The sequence below is a fragment of the Daphnia pulicaria genome, chromosome 6 (genome assembly GCF_021234035.1).
Source record: "Daphnia pulicaria isolate SC F1-1A chromosome 6, SC_F0-13Bv2, whole genome shotgun sequence".
Taxonomy (NCBI): Eukaryota; Metazoa; Arthropoda; class Branchiopoda; order Diplostraca; family Daphniidae; genus Daphnia; species Daphnia pulicaria.
In genome coordinates this window covers 12,166,121-12,182,102 of record NC_060918.1, presented here as the reverse complement: position 1 = coordinate 12,182,102, position 15,982 = coordinate 12,166,121, and the positions used below count along the sequence as shown (strand labels likewise).

Here is a 15,982-nt window from a genome sequence, read left to right as displayed (position 1 = left end):
TCAAGTAGGGGAGACCGGGGCTATGTGGGACATGGGGCTACATGGGACATCGCAGTTTTGAGCATGTTCCCGTAATTTTTTTTAAATAATTTTTTTACCCAACATGGGGCATGGTAAATGCTCAAATATAGTAAAAAAATTATTTAAAAAAAATTACGGGAACATGCTCAAAACTGCGATGTCCCATGTAGCCCCATGTCCCACATAGCCCCGGTCTCCCCTATAGATAGATTTCGAAGCGCATTGAAATGACAAAACTAACCAAATTAGAAAAAAACAACTTTTTCTGAATTACTAATATAATTTGTAAAATGTATTGTATTAATGCTTACTTGAATATTTGGTGTGGAGCGCACGTGAATTCACGTTTATAAAATGTAAAGGAAACTTGCGATAAGATAGATCTAAGATATAAGAGCAATATTATCTAAATAGTATGTGGGTTACGGACTTATGGTAATTTATCATTTTAGAAAAATCTAAAGATAATTTCTAGCGGTTCCAACCCGCGGGCTATCTATCGAAGGACCTTCAAACACGGCAATGTCTCAAAGCGTAAAGTCTATAACGCCGTAGCTGGCCGTAGCCCGTAGGACATCTTCAGACAGAAAAGTGCTGAGTAATAAGCAACAGGTGGGTAGTTACGTGCTCTTTAAAGTGTTGGAAATTTGCTTCAGTAAGCCTATTCTTCAAATTAATCATTTATTACTAACCAATATGTGTTTGTTTACATTGCAGAAAAGTCTACCAACAATTGTCCTTGAAAATGTCGCTGTACACATCGGACAATCCCGTCTTTGCCTCTTTCAGCTTCTATGCTGCTTTGCTGGGAGCAAAGACACTATTGATGGCCCTCCTTACTGCCCGTCAGAGACTCAGTAAGATGGTAAGTCTTATTTTCATTAGTAATTTACTGACATATTAGCTAACAGTTTTCTTAAAATACTCTAAGGCATTTGCTAACCCAGAGGACGCCAAGATGAACAAGGGGGGTAAAATCAAAACTGATGATGACGTCGAACGAGTACGACGGTAAAGATAAATCTATCCATTAATTTCAATAACTGGCTTTTGTTTTACTAATTTATGCTTTAAAACTTTCTTTCAACAGAGCTCATTTGAATGACTTGGAGAATATCCTGCCATTCCTCACCATTGCATTCGTCTACGTTGGAACTGGCCCGTCTTTGGGTTGTGCCAAATTTTTATTCCGTTTATTCACTGCTGCCAGGTTCATGCACACTTTGGTCTATGCGGTCTTTGTCATCCCACAACCCGCTAGAGCTTTAGCTTTTTTCGGTGGCATGATGGCCAATTTGTACATGGTAATTTATCATTTTAGAAAAATCTAAAGATAATTTAATAAAATAATTTAATTTAATTTTGAGATCTACGCCATTGTCACCACTTATGCTTCGGCATTTTAAGGAGATTTTCAATCGCTGCTCTACTATTGTGTGATTGGTGTAGAAACTATACTGCCACTTAATGCAATACAAATACGAGACTTGTTTTCTCCGATTTCAAATTGATGTTGTTATTCTTGTTATAGTTAAAAACATTCCTCAAGCTTTTCCAAGTTTTGTATCCACCTAGAAAGGATTGTGAAGTGGTGACGCAAAAAGGGGGGGGGGATCGCTGACGTCTATGAGGGATTATTTTTAAAAACTGCTGATTCTGAGAAACTCTACTCTTAACAAGGATGCCTGTTGGCAGGTATTTTCGTATGGCCAAATAGCCGTTCTAAATAGGCCTACTAAGCAACTAAAACTGAAAACACTCCCGATTCTAATATGCGACAAACGTTTGATTTTAAGTTATATTAAGTACAATTTAAATTTTGACGATTATAAAAAGAAGTTGTTGACTTGGGCCCTTTTTATCTTAGAAAAACAAAACAAACAAATCTGATTATCTGCACCGGCATCTATAGCTTTGTCTGCACCAGCAAAGTAAGGTTAGACAGTTAAGAGAACGTCGTCTGCTTGACGGAAAGTATCCTGCGTCGTCTTGCCTCTACCCACCATGCTCTGCTGCAGTCACGTTATTATATGCCCTACGGTTTGCAAGTTTATAAGCGTGTGGCCCTCGTTCGATTTCCCTGTGAGCAGTTGTGCAGTGTGAACGGTACTGAGACGCCGCAAAATCGTTGGCTCGTCGAAAAGACGTAGGTTTCACCAGTCGTCCCGAGCTAAGCCAATCTTCTTTCTACGACTTCACAGATATCGACCGGTAAGAACCTTTAGTTCGTTTACTCTTTGCATTTGAGAGGGGACGGGCTTTAACTTGCACCCAGGAGATGTGTTTACTTTTGGCTGTGACGTTGGTTACTTAACGCTTGCTGGTATCTTAGTGCTGTGTATCTATATTTGGCTACTTGTTGATTACCTTGTCTGGTGTTAGGTGCAGCTATAGCAACTTGAGTTCGAAGCGTGATCTCATTAGGCAAGCATATGCTAGGATTTGGCAACCGTAGGACAACACACGTATTAACTTTGTTTACAAAATCTTGCTGAATTATTCAAACTCGTGTTTTTGAAAATTGGAATGGCGAAGAAATAGTGTCGTCTGCTGAGTCGAATGAAAAATTGTTGTTGTCTGGTCATTAAATCATGCCAGTAGCGCAGCGTAGACGTGTTTTGTTTTTTTAATATTTGTTTTTCACAATGATATTGAAACGTTTTTCATCGAGACGACTCACCATCAGCTGATCTGTTCATTTTTATAGCTGGTTCTTTTTGTTCACTTGAAATTAGGTTTTTCTGCATTTGAAGAATATCGACATATTCATCGATCTCATTGACTTGGGCTAATCAAAAAGTGAGCTAGAAGCAAGAATATAAACACGTGTTTAGGGCGGATTCACTGCAAGGGCCAATCACGATCATGCAGACGGGCTGGCTTGGCCAACAGAGGGGCGTGGTTCTATCCACCTTCCGCAAGTTGAGACTCCAGCATCGGGCAGCACCGACTTCAACCACCATCCCTGTAACTGTAGTCCCATCGCGCAGTATCGTAACGCCGGCCCTACACCTTAAGAAAGAAACTGGGCTATGCCTCCCCTCGCGGCAGCGTTCCACTTTGTCTTATCTCGACCACCAGTCAACAACCGCTCGAACCACCACACTGTTGTTTACCCCCACTACTGTGAAGCAACAACATTCAGTCGGTCAGTTCCATACATACTGCTGTCAACGTAGAGGTAAATCATTCTGCATCTTTTTCTCTGCATTGGAATGACATTTTTATCATTTATTTTCTGGTTTTGACAGGTGATTTTATTGGACAAGTCAACGTTGCTCGAACCATGGCGACTGTTGCAGCCCCAAGTCACGTAGATCTCGTTTTGAATGTCGATAACATTAACCCTAATGTCAAGGCTATGGAATATGCTGTCAGAGGGTAATTTTATATTTTGAAAAATATTTTAAATTCAATTTTTTTATATATTTTTTAAAATCTAGACCCCTCGTTATTCGAGCTGGAGAAATTGAAAAGGAGCTGGCTATGGTAATTTCTCTCGTTTAATTATTTGTACGTTATCGGTAAAACAGACCGTTCGATAAGAAGTAGTCGATCAATTTTGAAAACAATCTCAATGCACTTTACCCGCGTTTACAGCCCCATCTAACAACTAAATTTGTAAAATTAAATTTGCAGGGAGTCAAGAAGCCGTTCACTGAAGTTATTAAGGCTAACATTGGCGACGCGCAGGCGATGGGACAAAAGCCAATTACCTTCATTCGCCAAGTGATTTCGCTTGTTGCCTACCCAGACTTGCTGAGCAGCAAAGAATTCCCCGAAGATGTCAAGTCACGAGCTCGAGCCATTCTCGAATCCAGCAGGGGAAGTGCGGGTGCGTCACTTTGTGTTAACAGTTGCTTTAATTTGTTACTTTTCGGATGACTGCGCTCATTGGGATACAGTTCTGCTGGTTGCCCAGCACTTCCTGTAGTGGGTGGCTCTGAATAGCCTCGCCTTGTCTAGCCATGCATTAACAAGAAACTTAATCTCGGCAACTCGAAAACAAAAACTAATTGCAATTTTATTCCAGGTTGTTACAGCGACTCGGCCGGTTTAGAACTCGTTCGTAATCATGTTGCCAAGTACATTGAACGTCGTGACGGGTTTCCAGCTGATCCGAGCAACATTATTCTCTGTGCTGGGGCTTCTGAGGGCATCCGAGTAAGTATTACCAACTTATTTTTTACGTTTCCCGATAAATCCAATTGACATTTGCCAATGATCTCCTACTACGTAATCGTTTTTCAGTCTACGCTGAAAATGTTGTCCACGATTAGCGGCCCACGTACCGGAATCATGATCCCGATTCCGCAGTATCCTCTTTATTCGGCTTCGATCGTCGAGTACAACATGGAGCAAGCCGGTTACTACTTGGACGAAGATAACGACTGGGGTCTTGATGTAGCCGAACTCGAGAGAGCGGTTAAAGAAGCACGCAAACGATGCAACGTTCGTGGAATTGTTGTAATCAACCCTGGAAACCCAACTGGTACGCCCACAGGGGAAGTGATTACCGCAACCCATTTCCTTAGGGATGCATTCATCAAGTCTCTCTCTTTTTTCCTTTTTTCAATTCATTTTTAGGCCAAGTGCTAACCCGAGATAACATCGTCGAAGTCATCAAGTTTGCCCACCGGGAAAAACTGTTTATCTTCGCCGATGAGGTGAGTCACTGTGATCACAAAGGAAAACGTAAAAATTCACCAATGCCAATTCTTTTTCCAGGTTTATCAAGACAATGTTTACGCAGACAACAGAGAATTCCATTCGTTCAAGAAAGTGACAAAAGAATTGGGCGACCCTTACGACAAGTTGGAACTGGCTTCTTTCTTATCCTGTTCCAAGGGTATGATATGATAAAACCATTGTTTACTGTGTATAGTGTTTCATTGGAAATTCGCAATCAGGTTACATGGGAGAATGCGGATTGCGAGGGGGATATGCTGAGATTGTCAATATGGATCCAGAAGTTAAGGCGCTTTACCTAAAAAGCATTTCTGCTAAACTTTGTCCTACCGGTATTCATGTGAATTCACTCCTGACCTTTAAAACTAGAAACTAATTATTTCTCCCATTTGGAAATGACTTGGGATGGCATTTACAGTTCTCGGACAGGTATGAATAGATTATAGCCCATTGCGTAAATGTGATTTCAATGAGGATTTCGTCTGGTTTCAGGCCGTAATGGATTGCGTGGTTAATCCTCCCCAACCTGGTGAACCGTCCTATGAACTCTTTTCCAAAGAAAAGGCAGCCGTCCTTAAATCTCTATCTGAGCGTGCAAGCATGATCGCTAAAGCCTTCAACTCTATTCCTGGCATCAAATGTAATACTGTTCAGGGTGCCATGTATGCTTTCCCGGAGGTACGTGCGTCCGCATTTTAATTGTTTCATCTCCCGTTGGCGATGCGTAACCCATCGCATACATTTTTGTAACCAGGTCAAGATCCCCGAGAAAGCAGTTGCCAAAGCCAAATCACTAGGCCAAGCACCTGATGTATTCTTTGCTTTCCAACTTCTCGAGCAAACCGGAATGTGCTGCGTTCCCGGATCGGGATTTGGCCAGAGGCCTGGAACTTACCACTTCAGGTACAGTAAACTTTTTTTGTTCTCATTTACGAAAGCGATAATATTTGAGTTTCTCAATGTGCGACTTATAGGACGACCATCCTTCCGCAGCCAGAAAAACTGCAAATTATGTTGGATAAATTCCGTTCCTTTCAAGAAAGTTTTTTAAAAGAGTACCAATAAGTTAGTAGCAGATTGCACATTTCCTTTTCCTCACTTTCGATACTTGTGCTTTATTCGGGATCACATACGACACATGTAGGGAGTCTACCATATAGGGACGCAACACTTTTATGCAATACGTATTTTTCACTTCATGTTATTTGTTTATGCCAAACTTGGCAAGCAAACTTGGCATTCAACAAGTCCAAATACCTTCAGTGCCTTTTGCGAATTTATGGTTTTCTCGTATGGTCAGCCGTTAATGTATTTGTTTCCTTTCATTTATCGGCACACGTTATAAGTACGAATATTCAAAGTTATGGAAATGTACGAAATAAAATGAAAATTATAAGAGGCTAAATTTATTGTCTTTACTTTGATTGTCGATAAATTTCAACATTTCATGTACGTACTAAGAACCCTTCTTTCCCGTAAATCTTTGGCGTGTGAAATAGATAACTTATTACCGCAGTGCGTGACTAGTGATACGAAGCGAATAACTGAACTAAACGGATTTGCTAACAAAACATTAATACGAATGAAAAAGTATTAATGACTGTGTAGGAAAGACGTGAAAAAGAATAATTTGAGCACATGAAAGTACACGAAATTCTTCGAAAATTGGCGCAACGGTACTTACACCGCTGATTTTGGTAAATGCACGATATATTAATTATCGAATTATTGGGGTCCGTGGTACTGTTGAATTTACCGATCTCTGGCTTGAAGCGACTTGATTGCTAGTTGATCGACTAGTAGTGGTTCGAGAAGTTCCCACATTAGGAGTCCGAGCCGACTGAGATCTGCTGACTGACACAGCTGGCACTCTTCGGTTTAATTGCTGAACACTTGTTCCTGATGCAGACAAAGCTCCTGGTGTTCTGCCGACAGCCTGTGAAGTGCTTGCATTTCTTTCGCCGTGTACGGTAGATCGCAAAGTAGTACGTCGAAAAGGATCAATTGGTAAAGCCACCCTGGGAGCACGAGTATTCGGCACTGCAACATTTATGGGAGTGGTAGTGTTCGAGCAATGATTTCTTCCTACATTACGTCTTGGGTTCTGCTTATCGGATGAATATTTTGGATCAATAGGGTCAAAAAATCCCATCTGCATTATGCTAATTTGTTTGGGTTTCGGGATAGCATCCCACGCAGAACATTTTGTTGCCATGCCAACTCGCTGTATTAGACGATTTTCAACTGCTTTCTGGAGTGTCTTGATGAATTCAACATAAGCTGGATCCGGGGGTTGTCGAATTTCGTCAGCCTTGAGCAGATCGTCCATAATTTTTTCGAGTGCCAAGTAAGACAAACACGCTTGCTCAACAGGTAAATTGGCGGCTGCTTCAAGGATAATAGTTTCAACGCGACTCAAGCTCCACGTATCCTCTTGGCCCAGCGATTTAAATCTGGAAAATCGAAAGAAAACGGTTCAATTCTTATCTTAAACAAATAGGTTTTAAACTTTTAATATATTTTACTTTGCAGAAAGAAGAATGTCAGAAAAATGTTGTTGGGTGAATGCTGAACAAGAATTCGAGAGATCTTTTACAAGAACATTGACGGGTTCCGCCCACTTAACTAAAGGGAGCATTTCCTGTAGTTGCTGAGATTGCAGAGTTAAGTCGATGATGTTTTCAACATTCTATAAGAATGACACATAATTAATACAATGATATTTTGCAGAATGTGTAAATACCATACCATGGACATTTTGAGAGATTGCAGACAATTCTGCTGAAGTTGTTCAGGAAGGTTGGAAAATGGTCTTGAATTCCAGGTTTTAATGAAATGCTTGGTAATCCATTCCAAACATTTGGTTTGAACATCTGATAGATGGTATGTGGATGACAACTGAAAACTACACATTACACCATCTATACAATCCTTGCATGGCTGAATGTAAAAAAAAAAAATCCAATTTGAAATGCTTTTTTCTTTGATGAATATGTAATTTGTGAAAATAAAAATACCTTGTGAAAATTGTGGCAAATTTTAAGAATAATGGTTGAACAAACCAGTTTTAAAAGAGACTGTAGATCAAGCATATCTACTAATGCAACAAGTTCTCCTAAATTTTGGGTACTGTCAATTGATTCCTTTGCTTTGTAGATATGCTCAACAACAAATCTTACTGACTTGTACGAGAATCTGAAATTTAAAGTAATTTGTAATCTAGTAAATTGTTAGTAGTGCTATATGTATCATACATATCCAAGGTGATGATCGAGGCTTGACTTTCCCTCCAGTTTCCATCGACGATTGCTGCAAAATATGGGCAACCCCTGAGAACGAATTTGTGAGCTTTCAACGTCCCATCGTTTGTTTTCAAAATTATATCGGCATCTTCGTCGTCTAAACTTGCTTGTACTTCCTTAATTGCAAGATTACACGTAGAATCAGCTAAAGATTCCATTTCTACATTTATCGGAAATTCCCTTGAAATTCTGCTAATTGCACAATTCCTTTGGAAATTCCAATTGGTTAAATCTATTGCCACGAAAATGTTTTCGTGACACGACAGGCTCGACTCACTATTGCAACGAAATCTGACGATATTGTTTCGTGTCAAATCAGAGCACTTTGTCTATTGCCACGAAAGCCTACTAGTCCTCTGTTTTCGTGACAATTTTTCGTCTGAAATGGCTATTGCCAAGACATTTCGTTGCAATAAACAAACCGTTGACTATTGCCACGAAAAAATAAATAACAACAGATAGATGGCGTACAAGTGGCAAAATTCATATTAATTGTGCCTGAGGCATGTAACTTGCAAGCACGCTATCCTTTTGAAAAGACCCTTCTTACAAAATCGTTGTAGCCGTATAGTAAAATGGCTATTGCCACGAAAATTTAAAAAAAACACGAAATACGCAGTTTCATTAATATCGTTTCATAGAAATATAAATAAGTACCTCATTTGAAAAAAGAATTCAATTCGTTATTTTATAAAATCAGTTTTATTTTCAAAGACACAAATAATTAATTGATTAGATAACGTTAGATAACAAAACGCAATTTTTCGAAACTTTTTATGCTATCTTAAACACTGCTTATAAACAGTTTGGACTAATGAGTAATAACCTGACTCATTTTCTTTAAAATAATTAAGTCAATCGGAGATACAAAATAACTTAGACAAAAAAATATTGCAGATGGGCTTATTTAGAAAAAAAAAGACCTTTTGATACTTTCCCATCTGGAATTCAAAGCTACTACTACAACTATAGAAAAAGGCACGTAGGGTGATCAGAATAAGAATTCTTAAAAAACATGAAATTACGGAAAAAATATAACACCAAGCCCAGTAAGCCAAAATTGGTGACACAGACATAGCCCAGCGCGATGTAGAAGACTGTATAAATCTCAAGAGATTGATCCCTCCATATCAATTCTTGGAAGTAACGTAATTAGGTAACCTCTGGAGAGGCTATCAATGTAAAGAAGGGCAAGGTCACCGGACACAGCAAAACAGGAGAGTAAAACCTCTTGCTGCATCTTAAAAAAGTGTTGGCGTATAGCAAAATATCTTTCTCTTTGATCTCTGCTGATTGAATGAGACTGCAAAAAAAAATGTATCGGTAATGAAAATCGAAAAAGTAGATTCAAGCACAAACTTGCTCTTGCTTTCCAGGAACCAGGTAGTGGCCGTAACGGAAAGCCGCGCCCTATAAAATTCCTTCAAAATGGAACTATTGAAATTTTTATCGTAAACCCAGATTAAACATTTTTGAGGAGCAACAGGCCGAGCTATTGACCAATGAGGAGTCCCCTGATAAAGACGCTCGTCGCTTCAGTGCGGATTCAAATCGTTCAGATCCGCCGCAATTCGATTATGTTCACGCAAAATCACGGTTTGCGTGACGGCAATGTTCGGAGATAGGCTACATTCACTCGATTGCCGCCTGCATAAAATTGCCATTTAATTAAACTAAAACCAATTATTTTAATGATTACCACCTCACCTGCTTTAAAGCACCTCAATTCTGTCGAATTGTTCAGCCATCAACTCTGCTCAGATTTGATTATTTCTTTGATTATTTCCGAATTATTTCAAATATGGCGATCTAACGTTATTCAAAGCGAGATATAATAACGTTTTCGCAAATCTTTCGTTTAGCAAACATAAAAACATTAATAAGGTACACACTTTCACGCACGCACATATATTGAAATGAGTACAACGTTTGCCATAAAAAAAAGCCGTGTGTTCAATTTGGTGTGAAATCAGTTTAACGTCAAATTCTAGGTAAATATAATATACCAATAATGCTAGGCTTAAATAAAGGATATAATAATGACAATAATAACTTAGGTAAGCACCTAATTAGAAAATAAAAAAAAATATAAATTTAAAAAAATTTCGTGGCAATAGACAAACGCTTATTAAACGTAACGAAAGATGTCGGAGCATGTCGTAGCAAAAGACAAAACTAAAACAATTGCCAAGAAAAGAGAGGGACGCTAGGCTTTCGTGGCAATAGACAATCTGTTGTTTATTGACAAGAAAACTATTTCGTGGTAATAGACTGTGAGTTCCGTCGCGTAACGAAAAAGCAGACGGAAAGTCGTGGCAATAGACTCAACCATTCCAATTCTGTCAAATAGATTCTGGGAAGAGAAAGTAGAGTAGACGACTTTGATAAAAAACAAACAACTGAACAAGTGCAGACGACAACCGTTCACTAGAGACATCTGCTGGAATTTTTAGATTAATAACAGAGCGCGAGGTGAGACAGCTACAGACCGAGCTCTTGACATTCAAGATTTGAAATTTTGAATCTTTCTTTTTTAGTTCTCATCATTTTTGTCAGAAATGCTTCTTACCAAGGAAAATCCTATGTGGAAAAATAAACCCATTGCCATTTTTCACAATGAATTGAATAACGACGTACTTATAGAAAGACTCGAACGATCCTTTCAAATACATTGTAAGATAGTGAGCTAAAGAATGAATAATAATATAATCACTTACCGATACTAAGGTATGTTAACTAATATTGAATCCATTTGGTCAGACTCAGAAAGCTTGGTGCCATTCTCTTGCTATTTCCCAACATCCCAAGCCACATTCCTGCTTATTGACTTTAAATGTTACTTTCAGCACTGGACAGAAGATGAAGCCTACGATGAGGAGAAAATTAATTGGTGAGTGTTTGATTCATGCATACTTCTTTAACTGCAGAATTTCAACTTTGTGTTAATTAGGCTAACTAAATTTGTCAATACCAATGATGGACCTCACTTTATATATCTATGTCCACAAGTTGATGAACTCTTGATTTCTGTCACATATGATATTCAAAGAAGGTTTGCATGTTATGATAAAATTTGTGCTGTTCAAAACTAAAGTATCCAATTCTTAGTATTGAGACAATGGTCATGAATAAGACTGTATTATTTGGATTTGCTCCATCCTGGAAAGCTGCTGCAAATTATATGAAAGAAGCTGCTAATGTAGGTTACTTTATGTTTGTAGGTCTTGATATACTGTTAATGTTTATTTTCCGAGTCCAGAAATTCTCCGTCGAAAGTGTCGCCGAATATTCCGCCGTTTATCAGAAAGATATTGAATTCTTGATTGAAAACGCGAAAAGGGCTTGCACAGACGACGAAGCAGACATGTCAAAGCGACTTCAAGTTTTCTCTCTATAGTATTCTGAACGAATATCCAGCACCTTGCTCACCACCAAGAAATGTTAACTTGTCAGTTCAATGGCTGTTTTTCATCTAAAAATGTGAAGTGTTTCCAATAACAGATAACTTGTTGAAATAATACCAAAACTTACAACTGCAAATTTGTTTAATCGTTCCGAAAATCACGCATTTTAACAACCGTTCTAGTCCGTTTTTATAAACCGTAAAGGGAAGGCCTGAGATAATTTCAGTAAAGTAGCAATAGTGATTGCAGTACAAACAGGACACACCAATCATCGTTATTGTCGCTAAGCCTTAATCGACAAATACATCTTCCCTTTAATTGTCTGCTTCACGGGGTTAATCTTCTTCAAAATTTGTGCAATGTGATGGACAAGCTGGTCCGATGACAAACCAGTTTTCTTGCTTTTGAACTTCTGAAGCAATTCGGTAGTTGTCATTGGCTTGCGGGATAAATAACGCCTAACAGACTCTTCATTGACTCCTTCATTGGCACTGTAAAAGAAAAAATATACATAACGTTTCAGGATTAATTTTAGTTCATTATTTATAAATACCTAGATGATGATGCAGCTGAAGCGGCAGAGGCAGCTGAAGCAGCGGATGCCATGTCCAATCGAGGTTTCTTTGTTGCTTGGCCTGTAAGAGCATCGGGCACTGCAGGTGTTCCCTTTCGCTTGCTATCTGATAGCGTTGTTTTTGGCGGCGATGTTTCAGGTTTCGTCGGAGTAGCTGATCTAGAACTGTTGGCACTCCCCCTAGAAATAGTTTGTCAGTTAACTGTCAGGAAACCAAATTACTGCACTTACGGTTTCATTTTTGGGCTCGGTTTAGCTTTCTCCAGTTCGGATGCTGAGCTCTCGGCACCGCTGTCGCTTGACGATCCTGATAAATGTTTCGTTATTATTTGACTCAAACACACGATGTCTTTAAATGGATAATACCATAATCCTCGTTGCGGGGCTTTTTATCCTTGTTCTTCTTTTTTTCTTTCTTCTTCTTTTTGTCGCCTTTTTCGTCTTTGGAAGCCTTATCACCTTGCTGGTCTTCGGCACCTTCAGCATCTTCCTCTTCTTTGTCTTTGTCTTCTTCTTCCTCTTTTTCTTCGTCTTCATCTTCTTCGTCCGAGTTAAGCAACTTGCGGAGAGCATCCTCTTCGGCAACACCCTTTAGTCCGTCCTTTGCTTCTTCTTTCTCGAAATCACTAGATTAAAGAACGAGGATGTTAGAAAAATCGACAAATTCCTCAAGATTAATGACAAACCTTTCGTCGTCGTCGGAAGAGGAAATGTAATCCAACTCTCTGCCCTCCCCATCACCATCATCGCTATCTTCGATAGCTTCATCATCGGACGCGTTCTTTCGCTTCTTCTTCGGCTTAACTGGTTTCTTGCCCTTCTTCTTCTTTTTCTTACTTTCTCCATCATCGTCGTCGTTATCATCATTGCCGTCGCTAGAATCGTCATCGGAAGATGCCATCATATCGTCCAATTCATCACCAAAACGAGAATCTGAATGCAAAAGTTGTTATAATTTTGTGACATTATTTATGGTGGAACTTTTGCTTGTTGCCTACCTTTAGCTCCCTTCTTTTTCTTGCCTTTCTTTCCTTTGCCTTCACCTTCTTCCTCACCCTCTTCTTCGGCGTCTTCATCGTCTTTCCTTAGTCTCTTTCTCATCATGACATTGAACATGTTGTATGTTTTGTTTCTCATGTTGTACCCTTCCTCTGCTTCTTCAATACTCAGTGGTTTGTAATTTTGAACTGCTTGAAAACTGTATTGTTCTTGCACAGGAAAGGCATCAAACACACCATCTGGTGCTTGCGTAAAAACGTAGTACGATGCATTTTCATTAATGCCACCATCTCTTACTCCTGTTTAATAAAATAAATATAATTGTACATTACTAAACTTTCTTATTGCTATCTTAGCTTGGTTTCCAACTTTAGTATACCTCTGAACTTTTTCCCACTTTTTCCTCCATGTTGTAAAATCCAAGGCTGGTTTTCAGGATTATACTTTTTGCTAATTATGCCATACTTCTTCCGTCTTGCTTCTTCACGAGCCTCTCTGCCATATTCACTTCCAGCACCAAACTTTGGCATATCTTCATTGAACCCTTTGAATGTGACTTGGTTGTTTTCCCTTTCCATTTTTGGATCTTTCCATTGTACAAAGTCAATACCCATCGAGCCATTGAATCTCATGATGGCAAGCTTTTTGTTTATGTTTCTGTGACAAAATTATAAACTTGGTTTAAGAAGGCAAAATATATGGTAATGTCTGATACTCTTACTTGGGGACACGAATGTCAATAGTTTGAACATTAGAAGCAGCAGCGACAGGAGCTGATCCACCAGCAGCTGGAGTCTAATTTAACACATATTATTATGTTGAACTAATTAATTAAAAACCAAAATGTCTTTACCCTGGTAGCAGCAGGAGTTGATGCACCAGTAGCAGTCTTGAGTAACACATGTATTAATATTGAATTTACTGATTGAGAAAACAAAAAAATTTTACCTTGTTAACAGCAGACATTATGATGTGACGGTGAAAAACGTTTGACAAAACAACGTCTCACCGGCGACACAATGATCGAGACAAACCACCGTCACAAGTTCGTCACGAATGGTAAATAACTAACCTAAATATGCACGTTACTAAATTATAGGCCAAAATAAAGAGGTGGCGATCGAAATTTCTATGCCGAAAAATATTGGGACCCTTTAAACAGCGCCAACGAATTTTATAACCGGCCGATACTGAGAAAAATAGTCGACGACGACCCAGTTCAGTTTTCGTCTGCTTCAGTTCTTTTCTTTTCACGTCGAGACTGTACTGCACGACTTCCCGCCTTGAACCACATGATAAATTGTGAAAGGCTATTTCTCACATTACCTTATTAAAATATCCAAAAATGGCCAATCAATTTGTTTTTTTATAAAGAGGTCTAAATTGTTAAGTAATATTACAAATAAAGTAAATGATTATTCATTTTTCAACTATTGAAGTTCGTTAGTTCCAATTTTGGTCGCCATGGAATTAGATTACCTATCTATTCTCAACTGCCTAATTCGTTTTTCGTCATTTATTTTCTTTCTGTTGTGGAAAGCGTTCGTCATGGTGTTATCGTTCTCTGGGAGAAAAATCTATGGAATAGTTTACCATGCATTTATTGTATACAGGAAAAGATTCCTGAATGTTGTTCCTAAGAAACCAGCTCTAGTTTCAAGAAACATTGGTAAGTTGTCTAATTGTTGAATTTATGTAAGAAAAACAATCAATAACTTATTAATCTGTAGGATGGATGCTGGGTTTGTTACCTGCAGTCTCTGCTAGTGTAAAAGTTGATGAAGAAAGAGAAAATAAGACCAATCTAATTTCTGAAGCTGATGTCTTGTACAATGAGCATTCCTACACCAAATTGAGAAGTCTTCTGTTGCCCTACAAGGTAATAAGAATAAACTGATTTGTCAGTCTCTGTTATAAAGTTAGAAAAACCTCTTTTAGGCCGAAGAAAATGCTGAAATTCTTTGGCGATTAGCACGAGCGACGTACGAAGTAGCAAAATTATCGTCCAGTCCAATTGAACAAAAAGAATTGGATTTTGAAGCATACGCTTATGTTGAAGGGGCGCTATTCATTGATCCGGAAAACTTTGCTGCTCACAAGTGGATGTTTATTTTGTTAGATAAAAAGGCGTCCTACGAGGGTTTAAAGGAGCGCATTTCACAATCGTTTGTCGTCAAGAAACACATAGAAAGAGCGTGTGAACTCAACCCGAAGGATGCAACTTCGTTTCATTTGCTAGGCTATTGGTACAAGATAACAACTTTTCTTTTGTTTGTAACGTAAAACATTTTCGTGCAACTTCAGGTGCTTTTCTGTTGCTGAATTGCCGTGGCTTCAGAGGCAAATTGCCTCAACCTTGTTTGCTACACCGCCCGTATCTTCTTACGAAGAGGCACTGCAGTATTTCCTAAGAGCGGAAGAAGTTGAGCCGAATTTTTACAGGTACGGCTTGGTTTAATTCTACATTTTTCTAAATAATTGTGCATTTTGAATGCTTTCGTTTTAGTACGAATTTATTGATGCTGGGGAAAACATATTTGCGGCTCAACAATAAAGAAAAAGCTATCGCTTATTTGACCAGAGCTCGAGATTATGCTATCGCCTCGTCAGAAGATTTGGAGGTGACATTTAACGCATTTAACCTTTTCTACATTTTATTGTTTGATAAAATGGTTTTACATTGACGTCATAGGCCAAACACGAGGCAGTCAAGCTATTAAATTCCATCAGATAGGCCGCTGGCTCCAAGGATGTTCAAGGATGTTTACCCATATCCTTATACACTTAAAGAAAAATGTATGCGCCTCTTCTGTTTACCTTGAAATTTAATCAAAAATGTTTGTTTTTTTATTATTAAATGATTTCCTTGTGTGTGTGTTATCGGTACAATGCAGTAGTGCAACAGTTTCCAAAATTTCCCCGTGCGTGTTTACGAATACAAAGTTCATTCACTTGTTCTCGATAGGTCCGATAGGTAGCGTTGCGTGTCACCA

The 15,982-nt window shown here is 38.7% G+C and overlaps 6 protein-coding genes across 8 annotated transcripts; 4 read left to right on the top strand and 2 right to left on the bottom strand.

Annotated features, from left to right (window-relative positions):
- The first annotated feature begins 447 nt into the window (after nucleotides 1-447).
- LOC124344241 (microsomal glutathione S-transferase 1-like) lies at nucleotides 448-1,528 on the top strand. Its single transcript, XM_046797758.1, has 5 exons — nucleotides 448-633; nucleotides 739-886; nucleotides 953-1,032; nucleotides 1,112-1,325; nucleotides 1,389-1,528. The coding sequence occupies exons 2-5, from the start codon at nucleotides 767-769 to the stop codon at nucleotides 1,425-1,427; spliced, it is 453 nt and encodes a 150-aa protein (XP_046653714.1). The 5' UTR covers nucleotides 448-633; nucleotides 739-766; the 3' UTR covers nucleotides 1,428-1,528.
- Nucleotides 1,529-2,041: 513 nt separating this feature from the next.
- LOC124344138 (alanine aminotransferase 1-like) lies at nucleotides 2,042-6,115 on the top strand. The gene is made up of 14 exons (XM_046797598.1): nucleotides 2,042-2,232; nucleotides 2,757-3,202; nucleotides 3,273-3,402; nucleotides 3,465-3,510; nucleotides 3,661-3,856; nucleotides 4,055-4,185; nucleotides 4,273-4,513; nucleotides 4,609-4,688; nucleotides 4,750-4,870; nucleotides 4,932-5,042; nucleotides 5,129-5,139; nucleotides 5,203-5,388; nucleotides 5,465-5,613; nucleotides 5,685-6,115. Exons 2-14 carry the CDS (start codon nucleotides 2,887-2,889, stop codon nucleotides 5,773-5,775), a joined length of 1,809 nt encoding a protein of 602 aa, XP_046653554.1. The 5' UTR covers nucleotides 2,042-2,232; nucleotides 2,757-2,886; the 3' UTR covers nucleotides 5,776-6,115.
- Nucleotides 5,769-10,425, bottom strand: LOC124344161. The gene is made up of 6 exons (XM_046797631.1): nucleotides 10,352-10,425; nucleotides 7,965-8,236; nucleotides 7,728-7,905; nucleotides 7,459-7,650; nucleotides 7,236-7,399; nucleotides 5,769-7,163 (listed from the first exon to the last, which is right to left on the bottom strand). Exons 2-6 carry the CDS (start codon nucleotides 8,168-8,170, stop codon nucleotides 6,428-6,430), a joined length of 1,476 nt encoding a protein of 491 aa, XP_046653587.1. The 5' UTR covers nucleotides 8,171-8,236; nucleotides 10,352-10,425; the 3' UTR covers nucleotides 5,769-6,427.
- On the top strand, nucleotides 10,406-11,548 carry LOC124344229. The gene is made up of 6 exons (XM_046797744.1): nucleotides 10,406-10,484; nucleotides 10,550-10,685; nucleotides 10,773-10,902; nucleotides 10,963-11,064; nucleotides 11,121-11,211; nucleotides 11,272-11,548. The coding sequence occupies exons 2-6, from the start codon at nucleotides 10,571-10,573 to the stop codon at nucleotides 11,407-11,409; spliced, it is 576 nt and encodes a 191-aa protein (XP_046653700.1). The 5' UTR covers nucleotides 10,406-10,484; nucleotides 10,550-10,570; the 3' UTR covers nucleotides 11,410-11,548.
- On the bottom strand, nucleotides 11,540-14,152 carry LOC124344143 (general transcription factor IIF subunit 1-like). Its single transcript, XM_046797603.1, has 10 exons — nucleotides 13,938-14,152; nucleotides 13,843-13,878; nucleotides 13,711-13,784; nucleotides 13,369-13,646; nucleotides 12,989-13,288; nucleotides 12,677-12,923; nucleotides 12,357-12,616; nucleotides 12,222-12,297; nucleotides 11,970-12,170; nucleotides 11,540-11,907 (listed from the first exon to the last, which is right to left on the bottom strand). The coding sequence occupies exons 1-10, from the start codon at nucleotides 13,953-13,955 to the stop codon at nucleotides 11,700-11,702; spliced, it is 1,698 nt and encodes a 565-aa protein (XP_046653559.1). The 5' UTR covers nucleotides 13,956-14,152; the 3' UTR covers nucleotides 11,540-11,699.
- Nucleotides 14,153-14,245: 93 nt separating this feature from the next.
- Nucleotides 14,246-15,946, top strand: LOC124344201 (regulator of microtubule dynamics protein 1-like). Of its 3 annotated transcripts, none has more exons than XM_046797698.1 (7): nucleotides 14,246-14,365; nucleotides 14,429-14,658; nucleotides 14,720-14,868; nucleotides 14,928-15,235; nucleotides 15,294-15,431; nucleotides 15,496-15,610; nucleotides 15,682-15,946. In XM_046797698.1, exons 2-7 carry the CDS (start codon nucleotides 14,454-14,456, stop codon nucleotides 15,721-15,723), a joined length of 957 nt encoding a protein of 318 aa, XP_046653654.1. In that variant the 5' UTR covers nucleotides 14,246-14,365; nucleotides 14,429-14,453; the 3' UTR covers nucleotides 15,724-15,946. The 3 variants fall into 3 exon arrangements, with proteins under 3 accessions (XP_046653654.1, XP_046653655.1, XP_046653653.1); XM_046797699.1 differs by having other exon boundaries at nucleotides 14,249-14,391; nucleotides 14,530-14,658; XM_046797697.1 differs by having other exon boundaries at nucleotides 14,249-14,658.
- Nucleotides 15,947-15,982: the final 36 nt, after the last annotated feature.